The sequence below is a fragment of the Muscardinus avellanarius genome (assembly GCF_963383645.1).
Source record: "Muscardinus avellanarius genome assembly, chromosome: 10".
NCBI classification, from domain to species: domain Eukaryota; kingdom Metazoa; phylum Chordata; class Mammalia; order Rodentia; family Gliridae; genus Muscardinus; species Muscardinus avellanarius.
The window spans coordinates 24,247,129-24,268,128 of record NC_137796.1 but is presented as its reverse complement, the minus strand read 5'-3'; the positions used below and the strand labels follow the sequence as shown (position 1 = coordinate 24,268,128).

Below are 21,000 nucleotides of genomic sequence, written 5' to 3'. Positions count from 1 at the left end.
TTGTTGTTGTTATTGTTAGTAGTAGTACTATCACAGTGACCTCTGGAATGGAAAGTGACATTAATAGCTATTCTTTTCTTCTTTTGTGAACCCTGAAAGTTTCTCTCCTTATGATCTAGATGTCAACCTGACTAAGAGTTTAGTGTGATCTTGTGTCTCATTTTTAAAACACAAGAAGACTGTTGTGAGCCAGACTTGGAGGCATACACCTGTAATCAGGGGACTTGGGAAGCTGAGATAGAAGGATCACAAGTTTGTGGCCAGCCTCAGCAACTTAACAAGACCTTAAGCAATCAAAGCCCTGTGTCAATAATAATAAAAGTAACAACAACAACAACATCACCATCATAGGACTGGGAGTGTAGCTCAGAGGTAGAATTCTCCCAGGGTCAATTTTAAAAGCAAATACAAAATAGCATTGTACAGTCTAGACACTTAAAAGTTAGTATTAGACTTGAAAATAACATGAATATCAGTTCCAAATAAATTTTAAACCAAAAGGTTGTTATGTTTGAAATTAAAATATATTCTTTCCACAAGACAACTTGAAGGTAAAGGCTACCATGCTAACTGCAGTCCCCAGAAGGATCCCCTATCACTTCCTTATTTTTCTGTGAATTGTGAGCAAACTTTCCTTTTTAATTAATTCGTTCTTTCTTCATCCCTCCATTGATCCTTCCATTGATTCAATTCCCTCCCTTTCTTCTGCCCTCCTTTTTTTCTTTCATTCATTCTTTCTTTCTTTTCAATTATTTATTCAAGTATTTTTAGGTGCCAGACAATCTATCATACAAAGGAATGCAAAAAAGACCCACTCTTTCCTGGATTATAAGTCCTGGAATGGGAACTGACTTAAAAAGTCAAGAGACAAGACAGTGACTGATGAGAGTAAACTCTAATAAGAAAAGAAACAGAACCACAGGCATGCTTCTCTGTGGTTTCAACCTGAAGCCTGAGGTAAGCAAAGGAGCTCTTCCTAAGGCAGAGGGACTGTATGACAAGAGAATCCAATTCTATAAAGGGTGACTGCAATAAGAAAGACGATATAACCTGTCCCAAAATGGAAAGTCCGGCTCTTAGCATCCTAGTGCATGAAAAACAGGATACAGAATGGATTTGTTATCTCTTATTCTCTGGTTTCTTTGTTTTCTCATGGGACATATTCTAGCAAGATTTGTTGATGATGGGTAATAGACACTATTCTTCTCTTAGAAAATCATCAATGTGGCTGCGGTGTGAAGCTTGTGGAGCACGCAGGCACTGTCATGGTACTGGCCACTTTAGCTGCAAGTCTGACCTTCTTGGAAGGAATGGCCCTAATTCTGGAGTAAATGGAACTAAAGGAGGATCCCACATGAATGATAACGTTCCACTGGTATTCAGCCAACATCTGACCCAGTTATGCTGGGTCACTTTCTGAAATAATGGGCAGACCAATTATGTAGGAATTCTTCATAGTAAGCACTCTTTCAGAGCATCCTGATCTTATATAATGAGTCTCTGCTCATCCCTAAAATTTTCTTTATGTTGTTAGAATTCTAAATTCTGGGTCTATATTAATGAAAAAGTTTAGAAAGTTTAGTGCTTTGGGTACATAAAATGCTTTTATTTTTCAAAGTCAGGGTATTCACTAATGCTTCTACTATCAGTTTATTCACTAATCACTTGATAACCCAACATATTATTGTTTTTAGCATCATGTCACTCATTTTACAGAATAAAAATTATTTTCTCTTTTGTTTCAATATGCATGTTGCGACACCCACAAAAGCCCAATGCTTGGCTTTCCCTTCAATAAATAACTTGCCAAGGAGTGCAATTTGCTGAGGTCCTTCAGCTCCTGTATTTCAGTTTTGGCCTCTGGGTTTAATTCAAGGACCCACTCTTGACAGGGACATCCCAGCCAATAATTGAGCATGTGTGTGTTTAAACCTCAATTTTGTGCAACACGGAACTCCTGCTAATGGTCACCATTGTTCCAGGGATCCCATAGCCTTGGCTAGGGCTTGGATCTGCATGACCTTATCCTCCCTCTTTTCTTCTTTTCTTGCTTGGGTTGCAAATCTGCGTCTAATATCAAGGACTTCTCTGCAGGACTTTGCTTTCTGGTCTTCTTTATTTTCCACAGTATAACCCTCCTGATAAACCACATGTACTCCTAACTCTGTCTTAGCATCTATTCCCAGAGTACTTAAGCAACGCACATCTTTTGCTCACCAAAAAAAGGTATTACATTTTTATATATTCATAAAATTAATTAGGCTTAGGAGACCCTGTTTCCAAATAAAAATGTAAAAATAGGTCTGGGAGTGTAGCCCGGAGATACAAGGGCTTCCAGGAACCCCAGTACCACCAAAAAATAAAATAAAATAAAAAATAAATAAAGAGCATCATAATGCTTCTTTAACTTAGATTGGAAAAAAAAAAAGTCTGTCTTCCAAAATGGATCATGAGATGCTTGCAAGCTGAGACTAACCTTTTCTATTTTTATCTCCCTATGTCTATTTTAGTGCCTGGTACATAGTAAATGCTCAGTGGATATTTTCTAGAATAAGATGTCTGTTGTACTAGGAATGGTGAAACAAATGGTCCAAACTGATGAATGTCTAAGAAGCAAAGAAGAACACTATCCAACTCCACTTAGGAAATGAGCGCTTGGGCCAAGTAATAGAACATTGCCAGACTTCCTTTTACCTGTAAACCTGGTTACCTGCTCTGTCCCTTCTCTTGGGTCATCCCAGTGTCTAAATAAGCAATACTTTACAAAACTGACTTCCTGTTTTCAAACCTATGTTTAATTTTTTAGCCATGACCTATTTATGTAAAAATGTAATTTTATTTTTAAAATGAATCAAGATTTTACTCTCTTAATTTTTAAAAAGTACATACTAAGGCTTTAAAATTTTAATTTAATTAATAATTTACTTACTGTCAAGTCATTGAAATTTATCTCAACTTTTTTTAAAAGTCATCAATCAAAAAAATCTAAGCCGGGAATGGTGGTGCACACTTGTAATCCCAATATTCAGGAGTCTGAGAGAGGAGGTAAACAGTCCCTAGACAGCTCCAGCTAGTACTTAGTGAGGCCCTTTGCAACTCAGTGAGACCCTGTTTGAAAAATAAAGAATAAAAAATAAGGCTGGGGGTATCACTCAGGTAGAATGCCCTGGGTTTCATTCCCATTACTGCAAAAAATAAAAAATATAATATATGTGTATACAATGTATATTAAAAATTTCTACTTGAAATTTGCAGATGAAACCACCAGATACAGAAGAAAAATAAACATAAAATATAGTGTTTTAAAATATATATATGGCACTGGGGTTCCTGGAAACCCTTCTACCTCTGGGCTACACTCCCAGACATCTATTTTTTATATTTTTATTTGGAAACAGGGTCTTTTAAGCCAGCATGGCTGGCTTCAAACCTGCGTGATCCTCCTGTCTCTGCCTCCCAAGTGTGGGGATTACAATCATACAAAATTTGTTATTTTCATGAGTTATTCACCAAAACATATTTACAAAAATATTTTTTGTACTTTTTGTTGTTGTTGCTGCTGTTTTTTAAATAACTTACTCTACGGCCTATAAAATCTATGCTACCAGGCCTTAGAATATTCAGTAAGTTTAATATTAACCATAATAAGATCTTAAAATCCCTGAAGTAGCTGGGCTTGGAAGTGCACACTTATAATCCTCGCGCTTGGGAGGTGGAGACAGGAGGATCTCGCAGGTTCGAAGCCAGGCTTGCTGGCTTAAGAGACCCTGTTTCTAAATTTAAAAAAAAGTAGCCTGGAGATAGAAGTGTTTCAAGGAACCCCAGTACCACCAAAAAAAAAAAAAAAAAAAATTCCTGAAGTGTACACATCAGTTCTTTTGTTTTACAAAAGGGACTCTAAACTGGGTGTGGTGCTGCACACTGGTAATCCCAACATGTGGGAGGCTGAGACTGGAGGATCACGGTTTGCAGATAGCCTCGGCTACTTAGTGCAACCCTCTGCAACTCAGTGAGACCTGGTTTCTAAATAAAGAATAAAAAATAGAGCAGGAGGTGTAGCTTGGAGGTCGAATGACCCTGGGTTCCATCCCCAGACCTGCAAAAAAAAAAAAAAAAAAAAAAAGGGACTCTAATGGCAAATATGAATAATACCTAATATGTATTGAATGATTACCTTGTACCATTGAATGTTAATATTTATTGATTCATCTGATTTCCATCTTAGCACAAGGCTGGATCTTTCTTTCTTTCCTTCTTTTGTTCTTTCTTTTTCTTCTTCATCTTTTTCTTTCTTTTCTTTTTCTTTTCTTTTCTTTTTCTTTTCTTTTTTGCGATAGTGGAGATGGATTCCAGGCATTCCACCTCTGAGCTACACCTCCAGCCCTATTTTATGTTTTTATTTTGAAACAGTCTCATTAAGTTGTGGAGAGCCTGCATAAATTGCTTAGGCTGGCTGGTAATCCGTGATCCTCTTTTTTTCTGAGTACTGGAGTTACAAGGGCGTGCCACTCTGCCCAGCTCATACTTATTTAAAGATGAGCTAATTGAAACTGAAGCAGTTCCTTGTTAAGCTAATATCACACAGCCAACTAGTAACTGAATATAGATTTGCACATGATATTTATGTCTGTCTGATGTATAAGTACCTTTGCTCGTCTTATGACAGGACAAAAGATGGTGTCAGACCATCTGTTAAGTAGATGGTATTCCACACAGGCTCTGCAATTTGTCTTAATCGGTATCAAAATGATTGTAAGTTTACAGTATACCTCGCAGTACAAATTTAAATGTTATTGGTACAGGCAGCCAAATACTTATCCATAACTTTCCATAATCCAAATCTCCAGAAAAGTGTTTCCCTGAAGCAAAAACATGGTAAATAGAATTCAAAATTTAGGCCACAAACCTGTTTCAGGCTCAATGGAAAAATAAGGCTGCCCTTCCAAGATACTATAAACCAGCTTTGCACTGTTTCCATAAACTGGGTCATCAGCATCAGTTGCCGTTACATTAGTGACAGACGTACCTAATAAAAAAGAGAGGAAAAGAGTAATAATTAACACATCATCCTGCCAAGAGCTAAATTCTGCCACGCATATCATACAGATATCTATGTGTGGGAGTACACAGGGAAAGAAATCTCTTAAAAAAAAAAAAAAAGTGGAGATAAACTTCTCTATCCTATCATCAACAATACCCAAGTCTTTCCAAAAAATGGTACTGCTAGGCTGGAGTACTATATAAAGATGGCCCTTTAAGTACCTGTGTTATTTAACATTCCTTTGTAGTTTTCATTTTAAAGATATCTATTAGATTCACTTGGGCTTGGAGCATATGCAATGGAATCATATCAAAGGAATGTGAAACATAAGGTTAATAATATAACATAGCATGTAGCATTTAAGTTTTGCAAAAGCACACCTGAAGGTACCGGGAGAAATTGGCTTGCTGAAAAAGCTGCACAGACATATCAAAGGAATATTTTATCCCATCGTATTTAATTCCTCAGACTATAAAATTAGATCAGAGCTACCAATTAATCAGCATGCTTATATAATTAGACCTATGGATAATAGAATCAAAACCTTATTTTTTTTAGATTGGTCTTCTTTTTTATTCACTTATTCATTCAACGTTTCAACACATATGACTTGCCTCAACTAAAGTACATATTTTAAGACAAACTCTACATTCAAGACCCTTAGAGTTTGGTGGTGGGAAGGAAGAGAAAGAAAAGGACAAATTTTCATAGAAACTCAGCTGAATAAAGAATAAAAACTAGGGCTGGGGGGTGTAGCTCGGAGTTAGAATGCCCCTGGGTTCACCTCCAGTACTGCATATATATATATATATATATATATACATATATATATATATATATATATACATACATACATACATATATACATACATACACACACACACACACACACATACACATATATATTTATTAGATGGGGGATGAAGAGTTGGAGACAAAACTTCTCAGGTCAGAAAAAGATAGTTATATCAAAGTGTTAACACAATTGGAAGAAAGATGACAGGGACAGCCATTCATCAAAACTAAGGCTAGAAATTCAACCTAAGAACAGAGCATCAGGAGTATTCGAATGCCAGAGTAGAACGTGTTACTTTTACCCTAAATAAAACAGAGAAGACATTTCAGGTAACAATCAGTCCCTTGTTGTGGCCACTCCAACTGTTAGTGTTCCTAGATCTAAGAGGCCAAGATATAGAAGAATAGTTGGAAGATTATAGCAGTACAATTAAGTGATGATACATCATTAATCCTGGAAAATCATGATGAAATGAATATCCATGTTCATTTTCTCGTTTTGATCCTTGGGCTAAGATGTTAACCTGAAGGTAAACTGTAATGGGTTTCCATGGTTTGAATGTGTCCCTTTCAAATTTTAGGCAAGGTCCACATAATGGTATTAAGAGGGGGAATTTAAAACCATTTCCCTTTTAGGAGGGGTAAAAGAAATCAGCTCTCTCCTGTGTTCCTTTAATTTTACATAAACGAGCTCTTTGAAGCTAAAGTAAATTTGACTGTGATTCATTGACTGCAATGTTTCTGTTTGGAACACATACAGTTGAAAAATTTTTACAAAAAAAGTCAAACACAGGTTTGATCTTCTCCAAAAAAATCTGGGCCTTTGCTTGACCAGGGATTATGAAGAACGGTTGACAAAATGCAGACACCAAAGCAAAAGTAAGAATCTGTCACCAGTCATAATTTTCCTGAGACAAAGTGGATCCAAAAGAGAGTTTGTCTACCAAAACACCTCTCCATCCAGCTCAGGCTTCTGTGCAGTATCATACAGCAGCTGTACTGCAAACAGAACTTTAAGTTCCTTGCTCTCAATGACTTTCCATTTATTTATTCCTGAAAACACTTTAGGACTATAATTCATGAGTATCTTGGGGGTAAATGCTGCAGCCACAAAGGCCACCTGGGAGTATTCTAGAGGCAAAGGCATAACGCATTAGCAAGTGAAAAGGCCATAAGGGCCCTTCCCTTAGGAATGGGGTAAGGTTCCTTTAAACAAGGGCTGGGAGGAGGGAGCTCATCTCTTCCCCTTCCACCTTTGGCCATGTAAGGACATACAATTCCTTCCCTCTACAAGATACAGCAAGAAGGCTCTGACCAGACCCCAGCCTCTTGATCTTGGGCTTTCCAGTCTCTCCAACTAAGAAAAAATAAATTTCAGTTCTTTGCAAATAACCCAGTTTTAGGTATTCTGTTATAGCACACCCCCCAAAATCCAAAAAACGACAGGAGTATATAGTCATTATTTTTGCAACTTTTCTGTAAGTCTAAAATTAGATAATAATCTACAGCCCTTTTTTGTTTATATTGATGAGACAGCATCTTGCTAAATTGTACAGGCTGGTCTCAAACTTAAGACCCTTGTGCTTCAGCCTCCAATGTAGCTGGAATTAGAGTGCTTTTTTTTTTGTAATTTTAAGAAAATATTCTGTTCTTGCATTAGGAATTGATACATTATTAGGGGGAAAAAGTTATTATTGTTCAATATGAGTTGAAGTAATGAGCCTAATCATTAGTCATTCAGATCTAATCACTGCCTAGGCACTGGAAAGAAAAGTGAGCAATCAAAACTTTCTGTCATTACTCAGATTACCTTCTGGTGGGTGATTCTTATGTGAAGGTATTATCTTCGTAAAGGAAAAAATAAGTCTAACTACTTTCTGAAGGATAGCATCATGGTATAAATCTTTGGTATAGCTGTATCCCGGCAGAACAGTTGGGAGTTAATAGTTTTGCATACAGGGTACTTTTAGCTCGTTCGGAAATGCCTATCTCTACTTTTGGGGCAAATTATTTAGCCTGACTTAGATTCAGACTGAAATCCATAATACATATTTGGATTATTGTGAGAAGTAAACAACATAATATAGTTAGGTGTCTAGTATATAAAAGAAAAAGATCTTATGCTAAGCCTGAGAATAACAGTTCTGCCTCTGGATTAGACTCTTGCTTTGAAAAATAGGTCCCTGGGGTCCCTGCCAGAATGATAAGATTGAGACAGGGATGGGGTACTTTTAAACAACTTTTCAGACAAATCAGATGTAAATCTATCATTCAAAACACATTAAGCAGGCACCAAAATTTTACACATTGAACTTCAACCCCTTCCTTCTAAAGATATTAATTTTATCATGATTGCTTTGAAAAAAAAAAGGCCTCTTATTCAGATTTGTTTGTAAAGTGAAACATTTAAAACCATCCATAGTATATCAAGAGTCATGGTGATCATTTCTCCTTAAATAGAAGATAAGACTACTGTTTGATGGCGAGAGAGAGATCCACCGGACACGCGAGATCGGCCATGCAGGTGGCATAAGTCTTTATTAGACCGGCCCATCAGTCCCAGGCAGCTCCCTCCCCCACCCCCGTGTCGCGGGTGCGGGTTGGGGGTGGGAGAGGGCGTGGAAGAGAGCCTTCCACGGATGTAGAAAATCTCTCCGTCCCACAGGCTTCTTCTGTGTGTGGCTTCTCTGTGTGTCGAGATCGCCGCGTTCCCCTTTTTATCAAAGGGGAGTGGCTTTCCGTGGGAACTTGCAGGGTAAGGAGGCGGGTCAGCCCCGCCCCTGTCCCATGGGGGTCGAGGACCTAACAACTACTTTCTGGGGAGTTTACTATGACAGGGCTGATGATAGTCACTTCCATATCTGTGCTTATTGAAACTTGATCTTATCTTATTATGAGAGACATCCCACCATAAAACTGGTGCAAGAGTAAAAGGCCAGATTTCTATCATTGCTGGGCGTGGTGGCGCACGCTTGTAATCCCTGCACTTGGGAGGTAGAGACAGGAGAATCACACAGATTCAAAGCCAGCCTCGCTGGCTTAAGAGACCCTGTTTCTAAATAAAATATAAAATAGGTCTGGGAGTGTAGCCTGGAGGTAGAAGGGTTCCATTCCCAGTACCAAACACACACACACACACACACACACAAAAAAAAAAAAAAAAAAAAAAAAAAGAAAAACAACCTCTGTGATAAAGTTTTTCCATATGCAAAGATAATCATTTTTTATTTTGCAAACCTTAAGCGTTTTTTTTTTTGTTTTTTTTTTTTTTGTGAGGAGGGAGCAAATGTGGTTACAGAAAGTACATAATAAGGGCTGAGAGAATAAATTCAAAGTCAAATTGTCTTGAACCAAAACATTTGTTTCATGCTCCGTTTCTAAATTTTACTAATTCTCTGTACTTGGCCAAATAACAAAACTTTTCTACACTTTGATTTCCGAATCTGTAGAAACAAAGGTGATAATTATTGTTACAGCATTGGCTTTTTGAGATAAATATAATTATTCATGCAAAGAATATAGAAGAGTCATAGACATCATGTTTCCAAGTGGTTACTGTCATTCCTGTCTTAAGTATATGTGAATACAGATGAAACTGAATAATAAACTAGTCCTTTATAATTTCAGGTGGTGGCAGACATTTTAATTTATAATTGAGTGTCATTTTGCATAATGGCTTTAATAGTAGTATATTTCCATAAATTTAAGGGAAAACACACCCAAAAAAGAACATTACAAATGTAACAATATGAAGGTGAGATAGAAGGAATTAGTCCTGGTGTTCTGTAGCACAGCAGAGTTTTATAATTAACAATAATGAATTATGTATCTCAAAAGAGAAGAGAGGATTTTTGAATGTACTCACTAGAAATAAATGATAAAGATTAAGGTGATAGATATGTTAATTATCCCGAGTTCATCATTGCCCAACAGATCCATGAATCAAAATGTGACAATGTATCTCAGAAGTATGTACAAATATTTTATATCAAAAAAGATAAAATGAAGAAAATAATATGCCTATTTCCTTATTAAGTGATTTCATTAGTAAAAATTGCTGAAAAGAAAGTGCGCACGCACACACACACACACAAACACACACACACACACATATACACAGTCCTACATTCTTTCACCCAAACTATCTCACATCAGTTTCTTCCTTAGGATAAAATTGCTCTAGGCTCAAAAATTAAAAAAAAAAAAAAGTTTAATATAGTAAGCACAAGACTAGGCATCAAGTACATTGTCAATGTAAGTTTCCAGATGTTATTTGGAAGAGGAGGACATGAATCTCCCAGCTAATTTAAATCCCACAAGATGAACTACAGGGCTGGGTACCACAACAGCGCTAAGAAGTTTTTACCCACCTACACATCCAGGATATGCTTTCTGACATCTGGGTTCTGAGAAATCCACACCCTTCAACTTTAAACATCTGGAAATGAAAAGGCAGTACTACTTTCCATCAATGGTGATATTTCTCCAAATAGTGATTCAAGACTGGTGATGCTTCGGGAAACTGGGATGGATGTCTGTGCAGGTTTTGTGGATGCATTTGTCAAGTGATTACCCATAAGGGGGAAAATGGATGCTTTGAGGTTAATCTGGCAGCAGAAAAGATTTCTAGTCGAGCTGCAGCATCGGCTTCTCCATGAAAATGCATGCAGAATGCAGACCACAGAGGTAAATTGAAAAGTGTGAACCTTGCAGGATAACGTTTCTTCAAAGCAGCAAGTGTTGGTGTGTGATAAATGGGACCCTGAGTAATACCCAGGAAATATAACAACCAGGATTCTCTGTTTGTGTTTTCATTTGGAACTGTTTATGTCCCTTTGTCGAGGATACAAGAGACTCATTTAGCTAGTGACTATAAATTTGACACTGTGCCATTTCTCCAAGAAAGCCCCTATTATAATCCAACTTGATGTTGATCCTAATTATAATAATATAGCTGTTGTATTTCCAGCTGTTGTCAACAAAAATGATCCCTGTCACCACAATTCAGCCTGCTAGTATCAAGTCGAGTATGAACACGTCAATCCCAAGGTGAATTCTCCTTTTAAACAAACCCATTTTTCTGCATTGAGATTCTTGGTTAAGTGGAATTCGCCAGGACACTTTCTGGATTTTAATTAACACAGGGCCTGCCATAACAGTCGCCTCTTGCCACACCTGAAATTTTCATCCCATTAGCCATGAAACTCACATATTTTCCTCCAATCATGACAGCAAACACTACAAGCAAAATGAACCATCAAAGATGTTACATTGTCAGGTTAGAGGTTCCAGCCTGCTGACAAACTAAGATGAAAGGCCTTCGGGAAAATAAGATGTTGAGGTCTGGGTAGTGCAGTTCTGTTAGCCAGGCTATACTTTTTTTATGAGCAAGTCAGCACACCAATTCTGCACATTATTCACAAAGAAAAATGCTTGTGCTGACACCCTGAGCAGGGAAACAAAGGTTTGGTGCAGCGTGAAAATGTGCACGCTGGAAAAGCTAAAACTATTATGATGAAAAGAACACAAACCCCATTTACCAGGAGTCATTTGCAATACGTTTTTCAGAGAATAAGCATTGCAATAGCAGGTGGAAAAGTAAAGAAGCAGAACCTTTGCAATAGCTGAAATTCAGAAAGGCGTGCATTCTTGGCCTCCTACTTATACCTTCTGACTTCTGACCGGAATGTCTAGCTACCCCGTTCCAAGTTCAGTACATACAACCCATGGGTAGAAAGCTTGGCATTGTTGTCTGAAAATGTCTTACTTAAATGTTGACCATAGGCGTGATAGGCCATAGCAATGATGGGACTGACTGCTTTCATTATTTGAATAAAACAAAACCTTACACCCAACTTCTCTCATCCTCCTTTATTAATTCCTCCAAGTCCAATGCTGTACAATAGGTACTGGGGCATAGGTGTTTCCATGACAACCTCTCTTTGGTGGTTGTTGAATGACAGAACAATGATTCCATATGACCTGTATCACTCGTTGACATTTAAATGAACATGTATTTGAAGCTGAAACATTAGGACCTTGGAGTTTTAAGGGTGTCCTGCCGAACCCATAATTTTTGTTTGTTTGTTTGTTTGTTTGTTTTATGGAACAATGTTGTTGGGTGCTTCTGTACTTAGCTGGCAAGTAATTCTTTAGGTTTTGTGTTTTTTCTTTCTTATTCACAAATTATAAAAGTACACAATATTTGTGTGATTAAAAGAATAAGCTGAGAAATAAATTCAGGCAGCCAATGCTTTTTTCTTCCATCTCTCTAACTGGCACCATAGTCTTCAACAGTCATTTCTCCAGACGGGCATCAAACAAATTTTCCCAGTGGGAAACATGGCCTAAATCCTACCAGCATTTTTCACTTTTGCTACTTAATTATAGAAGACACATGCCAAATATCCAAACCTCCACAGGATGCCTTAGGGGGTCTTTGCCGGATGAGGAGAATTAAATATGGATCAGTAAAAATTAGAGTCTTTTTAAAATTTAACCCTATATATGGAGTTTCCTTCCCCAGGCAAAGTTCTCAGGGAAATAAATAGTGAACCATACCATCTGACCATTGGCCTGCAAGCTAGAAGACAGTAGCCCTGCTTCCTCCCAGAAACTTTTTTACTCTGAATTATTGTTGGTTCATGAGGAAAGTTTTTTCAAGGTGGTAATAGAAAGTAATAGAAGATTAGATCTCTCTCTCTCTCTCTCTCTCTCTATCTATCTCTATCTCTATCTCTCTCTCTTTCTCTGTACTGGGGATTGAACTCATGGGCATTGTACTAAGCTACATCCTTTGCCTGTTTTATTTTGAAGTAGGGTTTCTCTAAGTTGTTGAGTGCCTCACTAAATTGCCAGGGCTGGCCTTCAACCCCTTATCTTCCTGTCCCAGACTCTCAAGTACTGGGATTACAGGTGTGTGCCACTGTGCCGAGGCTTAGTTCCTTCACTTTAGTTGGTGATCTTCTGGCCATTAGTAGAAGCCAATGAAATAAGGAGCTGAAACCGTGTGAGCTCAAGGTTCCATTGCAGAATCCTTTCAAGACACATACCACACAATGGAGTCCTCAATCATCAGTTCCCTTTCTCCTTTTTTTTTTTTTTTTTTTTGTTTTGTTTTGTTTTGCAAATGCTTAACCATTTCTCACTGGGTGTTCTCCTACTGTGTTAACTCTCAGGCAGGAGTGAAACATTGCTGCCAAACTCCATGTGCTTCGAATTGAATTTATTATGGGGACAGAGACAGATTCTTAACTGCAGCCGCAGGAAAGGACAGCACCGAAATGTATCCTGTCATTTTTCTGGCTTCAGGATGTGGGGCATAAATTGGTACAATAAGATTCCATTTCTGTTTCTGTTTTCTTTCTTTCTTCTTTTTTTTTTTTTTTTTTTTTACTTTCTGGAGCATTTAGAGATATAATATTTGTGTAACTTAATGAAACACTCATGCACACTTAACATTGTGTTTTTCAAATGAGCCCAAGACTTCCAGAAACAATTAAAATTCTTCAGAAAATGCAGTTTGAGCATACAGATGTCTTCCATTCACTAATGTATCATTCCGGGAAACATCTGTAATGTGCATTGGGTGAGAGGAATGGAAAATATTGTAAGAAAATGTGTAACTTTAAAATCTCACCCATGCTTACTATGCACAGGAAAAAAGTAGCTTCTATGTCCCTCACAAGCAAGACTAGGACAGCGGCCTGCCCACTGCCTTTGCAAGCTGATAATGAGGACAATTGGAGGCCTGGTTGTGAAAACTAATAAGCTTCCTGCTTTACAGGTCTGTGTGCATAAATAAACCCTTTCACAATCAGGATTACTCTTTTTCTAACACTACAAGAGAAAAAAAAAAAGTGTATTTTCTTTCCATAGACTTCCTATGGAGCAATGGAGCAATGGAGTCTTTGCTAATCTGTTACCTATGGAATGAAATCCTATACCTACTAAAGAACTAAAGTAGTATGGTCTATGCTTTAGACTGCCAGGCATATCCATTCTCATCTTGCAAAATTATGCTACCAGTGGCGTGCCTTCTGTAATAATGCATAAGGACTGCAGTAGATGTGTATTCCTTTCATTTTATTTGATTAGATGAACTCATTCGTTCACTCACTCTCCAAGAAGGCCATTTGCATAGCATGTATAGCGTACATGCCCATAATTGAGTTGTATGTGAACGGCAAAAGAACATGCAGGAGAGTTGAGATTTCTGTTCCAATAGTGTTTGAAATTTATTTTAGCAATGTATTCACCTTGTATCTCCTTATTATAGGAATCTGAAAATCTCCATTACATCTATTTTGAAGAAGGCAGCACAATATATTGTAAAATACATCTATACTATATGTATCCTATGTAAGTAAATTCTATAATCATAATGTAAGAAGACTGAGATCAACCCAGGCATGGCGGTACACATTCTTAATTTCAGTACTTGGGAGGCTGAGACAGGCAGATCATAGATTTGAGGACAGCCTCAGCAAGTAGACTCTCAGTAATCTAGTGAGACTCTGTTTCAAAATTAAAATAAAATAGGGTGGAAAATGTAGCTCAGAGGTAGAACCCCCTGGGTTTAATCCCCAGTAAAACACACACACACACACACACACACACACACACACACACACGACTGAGATTATATTTTACACCCATGACTTGACACTGAGAAAGAAAATTTACATCACTAGCTATGATTTCTAATCCATAAAATGGGAATAGTACCATAGGCTCAAAGTTCTTATTGTACAGCTCTATAAAGTTAACATGCAATCAGTCTTTATTGGGTGAGAACACTCTTGGAGCCACACACTCTTGGGTTCTTTGGGCATGATATTTTATTTATATTTGACAAACCATGAATTTAAGGCCAAGATACATGAGAATCATACTCTCTCCAGTCTACTGTGTGCTTTACTGCTTCAGTGAAAAGCCAGGGCTTTCAGGAATGATGCTGTTATGCTGAGATTGTTTCTCTTCTCTGAGGCAAAAGACAAGATCCTATCAAATCTCAAGCCTAACAAAGTGGAAAGCCTGGAGCCAATGGAGATATAGAGAAACAAGACCCAAATGAAACAGGTGTGATTTGGCAATCATTCCAAGAACTACCATTTCAAAAAGATTTTTAAAATAAATGTTTATTAATGCATACAGTGGATATTCTATCCAATACCAGCTGCCATCTGGGGTATAGCTAATGTGGAAGTAAATTTGGCTTCTCTGCTACTTGGGCTCTTCACTGTCAGTCTTTTTTTATTGAGATCCTGGTCCATGTCAAGAATTCTTTCTGGCACAGGAGAAACTGCAATTAGGAGATTTTTGCTTTCTTCTAAGGGAGACTAGTGGCAAGACACAAAATTAAACAATTAGCTACCAAATGAGGTGATAAAATGCTGTAGGTGAAATAGAAATGCTGAAGAACTCAGGAGAGGCAGATAAACAGTGAAGGCAAGTTTTTGTTTTGTTTTGTTTTGTTTGTTTTTTTGTTTTTTTTTAAAGCAGGAGGAGAGAGAAGAATAGTGAAATTAGGCAAGTGTATTATTCTGTTGAAAGAAAAGAATGATCCCGAGTCAAAGTTCACAGGTAGGATTGCAAATGAGAAAGAAATCACAATCTTTAGATTAATCATCTTGGAGCTTATTTGAGAGAAATGAAAAATGAGAGTGAGAGAGAGAGAGAGAGAGAAAGAGAGAGAAAGAGAGAGAGAGAGAGAGAGAGAGAGAGAGAGAGAGAGAGAGAGAGAGAGAGAGAGAGAGAAAGAGAGAGAGAGAGAAAGTTGTTTGTTTTTCGATATTTTGTACTGGGGACTGAACCCAGAGGCATTCTACCTTCCAGATATATCCCTTGCTTGTTATTGTTGTTATTGTTATTATCATTGTTATTTGTGAAATAGGGTCTTGTTAAGTTGCTGAGGGTCTTGTTGAGTTGCTGGGGTTTGACTCCTGTCTCAACCTCTCAACTACTAGGATTACAAGCATGTGCTGCCACATCCATCTCAGAAAAGGGTTTTAAGCAATGAGTTTACAAAAAATCACTCTGAACTCTAGTCATCTAACTAGTCTCTTTACCCACACACTTACTCAGACAAGTCCTAAGATTCCCTGGCGTATTCCCTAACCCTAATTCAAGATTTAGTTCATTCCTAAGCTGAAATCTTTCCCTCTTTTGAACTCTCAAAATACTTTTTGACTGTCCCTGGGGGTACCCTTACTTTTATGTAAAAATTTCAGTGCATACAAGTTTTCCGTTTTTAGACTAAAGGCTTTTTAGGAACAATAGTCTTTCTTATTCTCTTAATATTCCCCTCTGACTTCTCTCAAGAATTAAACTGTTCCTATATATCATGTCCTCATTGTCTTGTTCACACCACTATTATGACTCTGTCTTGTCCTAGTTATACAAGCGCTTGGGACAATGTCTGGTATAAAATATTTATTCACTTAATCTTTGCAACAAGCCTGTGGGAATCCGGCATGATTATCTTGATTCACATAGTGCCTGTATTTAAACCAGACAAAGAGGTTCCCAAGTCTGACCTCTTAACCACCACACAAACACTATCATGTCTGCAAATTTTTCATCTTTAAGTGCAAAGAGTATGACCTGATGTTTTTAGTTTTCTCTCATATCTCAGAAAGTGCCTTGCATAGAAATATTAGTTAAACACATATATTCATAAGAGGAAATGAACAGGTTATTTTGTTCCGGAAGACGTCACTGGAAATTAATGCAGTAGGATGCCAGACGTGGTGGCGCATGCTTGTGATCCCCGCACTTGGGAGGTTCGAAGCCAGCCTCACTGGCTTAAGAGACCCTGTTTTCAAATAAAAATATAAAATAGGTCTGGGAGTGTAGCTCAGAGAAGGGTTCCATCCCTAGTACCACCAAAAAAAAAAAAAAAAAAAAAAAAAGAAAAGAAAAGAAAAGAAATTAATGAAGTAGGATGAATTACATGTTGGTTTTACTAATTTTTCTTATTTTCATTTTAAATTTGTTAGAGGATAACAATAAAAAAATTTTCCACCCTAAGAAAGTGGGGTAATTTTTGTGACCTTATACACAAACTTATATATGATATGAAACTTTTATTCAAGATAATGAAAACTTCTTATAACAGAGATGAGGGACTGAACACTTTAATTTGAGGAGGAAAATAGTGTCTTAACCAGAGGTAAAATCCCTCCAAGGACAGAAAAAGTGGCAAAGGTGGGAACAAGTGTCAACATGGGCCCTAGGCTCAAAAGCCCATGTTAACATGGTTGTAATCATATTAAAAAAAAAAATCAGAAAGAGCCCAGGTCTGTAAACTGGGCATCAAGAACAAATTACCATAGAGTGTAAGAAATAGTCATAAAGCCACCTACATACAAAGCAAGCAGGGGCTTGGCAGAAAACTGGACTAGGAGGCTGCTTTAGAACATGCCTCAGTAAAATCACATCATAGGCAAGAGTGATAGGAATGGCCAGTGAAGTTATGGGTGGTGATGAGTTAGGTAGGTAGGTAGGGGAGCTCTCTGTCTCTGTTATGAAAGTTGGAAATATGGTGGCCTTCTTTTTGTTTTTGAACATTCCTCTAGAGTTTTCTTTTATTTACATGGATGAAGACTATATGCGGGTCTTGTTGGTATGTGGTGGAAGAAGATCTACTTAAATTAGAAAAAATAAACTGAGAGATACATTTCATGAGCCTACATCTGTTCTTTTAAGTTACTCTACTGACATTATAAAAGGAAGCTCTTTAATCACTATGGGGAGGAATCACAAACTGTCCTATGAGCTATAGATATGTGTTCTCCTCCCCCCAATTCATGTGTGGATATGCTAATCCCTGGTGGAAAGCATTAGGAGGTGAAGACATTGGGAAGTTACTAGGGTAGAGCCTTATAAAAAGAGAGGAAAAAAGAGACAGTTTCCTTTCTCAGTCTCTTTTCTCTCTGCCCTGTGAGAATACAGCAAGAAGGCGAGCTGGAAGCCAAGAAGACAATGCAAATGATGATATTTTGATTTTGAACTTCCCAGCCCTTTGAAAGTATGAGAAAAAAAAGCCTATATTTTAAGTCACCCTGACTTAAACAATAAGTAATTTGTTATAGCAGCCCAAATTAAGACATAGAATATTAACATTTCTTATTACAAGGGCTTAGGTGATAATCTGAGAAGCTGGCATTGTAGTCTAGTTCCAATAATCCAAAGCCAATATTTTTATTAAAAAAGATAAACAGTAGTAACTGCTAAGCTAATACAAACTTTGCAACTCTACAGATTCTTTTTGTGCCCCTAACTCATTTTTATACCCCAAACATACCTATTAAATAGACACAGGTGTTTCCATTTGTAGGTAAGAAATTGATCTCAAAGGAGCTAAACAAATTTATTAAAGTAATAAGATAATAGTTATTTAAGAGGATAGATGCTATTGTAACCCTGTTTCCTTTTCTGTTCAAATTTAAAGTTTAACCTTTAAATTTCTGGTAACTTATTCATAAATAATAAAGGTTGTCCATATGTCTGAAGACTAATAATACAACTAAGACCTTCACATAAGTGTAATATGTGCATATAACATGGAGAGTCATTTTGAGAAAGCTTACCTTGGCAAAGAAACCTCACCTCAAAGAAAATTAATCACAAGATTTGAAACAAAGCCTATGAAATCCTGTCCTGCGTTCTTAATCCAATCCTTTGTTTTACTGGTAATGTCTACTCATTTCTGGATGTAAAAATAGTCGAGCAAGTTTGTTTTCTTACAGATGGTTCATTAAAAAAAATAATGTGAGAAATGGGACTTTTACATGAAGAAATGAAGAAGTTAAATATGGTTATATCAAACAGAAATATATCAGAGAAATAAAAGGGAGACCTTGATGCACAATGCCCAGGGAAATTTGGGAAAAATATATTGGAAATTCTATTTGTCCTAATTAAAATCTTGGCAAAAAACAAAAGAATATGTGAAAGGCTAAGCAATGGGTTTACAAAAACTGATTAAGGTCCTGCCAACATCTTTGGGGTGATTTTTAAATTAGAAAGCTTAAAAAAGGAGAGAAGGGAAGAGAGGGTGAAATAGAAGAAATGGACCAAGTGGTTATGCTTTTAGCCTTGAAAACATAGTGTACCATGCCTTTAAGCAATCTAATGACGTGTTAGACATGTTAGAGAAATTGAATTAATATTTCAATTCTCATTGTTAATATCTTTGCCCTTTAATCTCCCTTCCTTAGTTCCTTCTTCTTATTCTATAAATAATGACTGATTGTTTATACTAGCAAACTGTTCTTGGTCTTCTGGTATTAAAGATGAATATGGGTCTTTTCAGTCTATCTGGGCAACATAATCAGAAATATTAATATTTTTCACAAATTTTCTTTAAAAATTTTTTTGTGGTACTGGGGTTCCTGGAAGCCCTTCTACCTCCAGGCTACACTACCAGAACTATTTTTACATTTTTATTTTGGAAACAGGGTCTCCTAAGCCAGCGCACGTGGCTGGCTTCGAACCTGCTTGATCCTCCTGTCTCTGCCTCCCAAGTGCAGGGATTACAAGCGTGCGCCACCACGCCCGGCTTCTTTTAAATTTTAATCATGATATCGGGTTGAGAAATAGACTGGACACTCCTTGCTTGAAACTTTGAAGTAAAACATGCTCCAAAATCAAAAACTTTTGGAGTGTGAACATCAAGTCACAAGAAATTTCCACCCTTGCTGTAAATTTGATGTTTGAAAGCCAAAATGCAAGTACACCTAAAATATTCTTCATCCTAACTGTATAAACAAATTGTATAAGAAGCATAAAATTATTGTGTATATAATCATACATCTCATCCCCATGCCTCATTATAAATATTAAAAGAATCCACAGTCCATAAAATTTGAAATAACCTCTGATTCCAAGTATTTTGGTTGAGACACTTAATTACAGACTGTGATGGTGCACAGTTGTAATCTCAGGGCTTGGGAGGTTGAGACAGGAGAATAACAGGTTCAAAGACAGACTCAGCAAATTAGTGAGGCCCCAAGCAACTTGTCAAAACCCAGTTTCAAAATAAAAAAATAAAAGAGGGCTGGGAGTGTGGAAGTGGTGGAATGCCCCTTGGTTCAATACCCAGTACCATACATACAAACACAAAAAAGAGATAATTAATCTGTAGTGATTTTGTTAGGTGCTTATAAAAAGTGAAAGCAAAAATTAGCAGGTAGAAGATACACCAAGAACAAAATTTGAGAAGAACATCCCCCAAAAAAACACTCAACTTTGTTTTAAAAATCACTGAAAATCTGATAAAAAAAATGTACCTGACTTAATCCTGTTCTGTATCTTCTCTTCTAAATCATTCCTAGTTAGCATCTTTAAGAATCTTAGGTAGGGTATGAGAACAAGACTACATTTTTTTTTTCAACAGCTGAGCCATTCCAACTATTTTGCAACATCTGCAATTTTTTTTCTTCTTAACATTAGTAATAGCTTTGTGTTTACCCTTTAGGCTAATTTGTAGTTGACCTCAGTAATATAGCCCTTTTAGCCAACATTTTTGTGACAGACAATCATTGATCTAGCTGTTTTGCAGCATGCCTTAAAAATCAATGCATCCAAAAGAAGGAACTGGTGGGACTTCATAATATCAAATCTCATTTTTATCACAAATTTCCAATTTACCAAGTTCCTGTCTCATTATTTATACCAGACAGAGAACACTGATGAGATACACAACCCATTCTGTCCCTTTTGGCAATACATTTATAATGGAAGCACAATTAATATCTTTACAGCTGTTCTCCAGGCAGAAAGAAAAATGTGGCAGCAACTATTTTGTACATGTTGGAGGGTAAATGTGTGAACTAAGAAGCACTGGGATATGACTTAAAAACAATGGAATCTGGGCTTTTCTCATTTTTATATTCTCCAGAGAAATGTGTTCAAGACAGTATTTCACACCGGGCAAGAAGTTACTTTTAGTAGCTCTCCAGATTTCCCAAGAAAATAATTTGGATTCATCATGATCATTAAATACAAACTTCACACATGGCCCCCATCCAAAGACAAGGCTTAAGGGACAGAACAACTCAGTTTCTAGCGAGTTCCACATCATTTTAACCTCTTTTTATGTTCATTGTCAATTGCCTGTTTTACTGTCAAATATTATTTTTGAAGTTAGAAAATGATAA

At 37.0% G+C, this 21,000-nt stretch overlaps 1 protein-coding gene across 1 annotated transcript in view; it reads right to left on the bottom strand.

Moving 5' to 3' along the window:
* The window catches only part of CDH8 (cadherin 8), a gene marked incomplete at both ends in the record, with an annotated part of 366,073 nt that overhangs the window by 196,363 nt on the left and 148,710 nt on the right, over nucleotides 1–21,000 (bottom strand). The window contains one exon of the mRNA XM_080704548.1: nucleotides 4,907–5,026. Coding sequence (XP_080560674.1) covers nucleotides 4,907–5,026 — 120 coding nt within the window. The remainder of the gene's footprint in view (nucleotides 1–4,906; nucleotides 5,027–21,000) is intronic.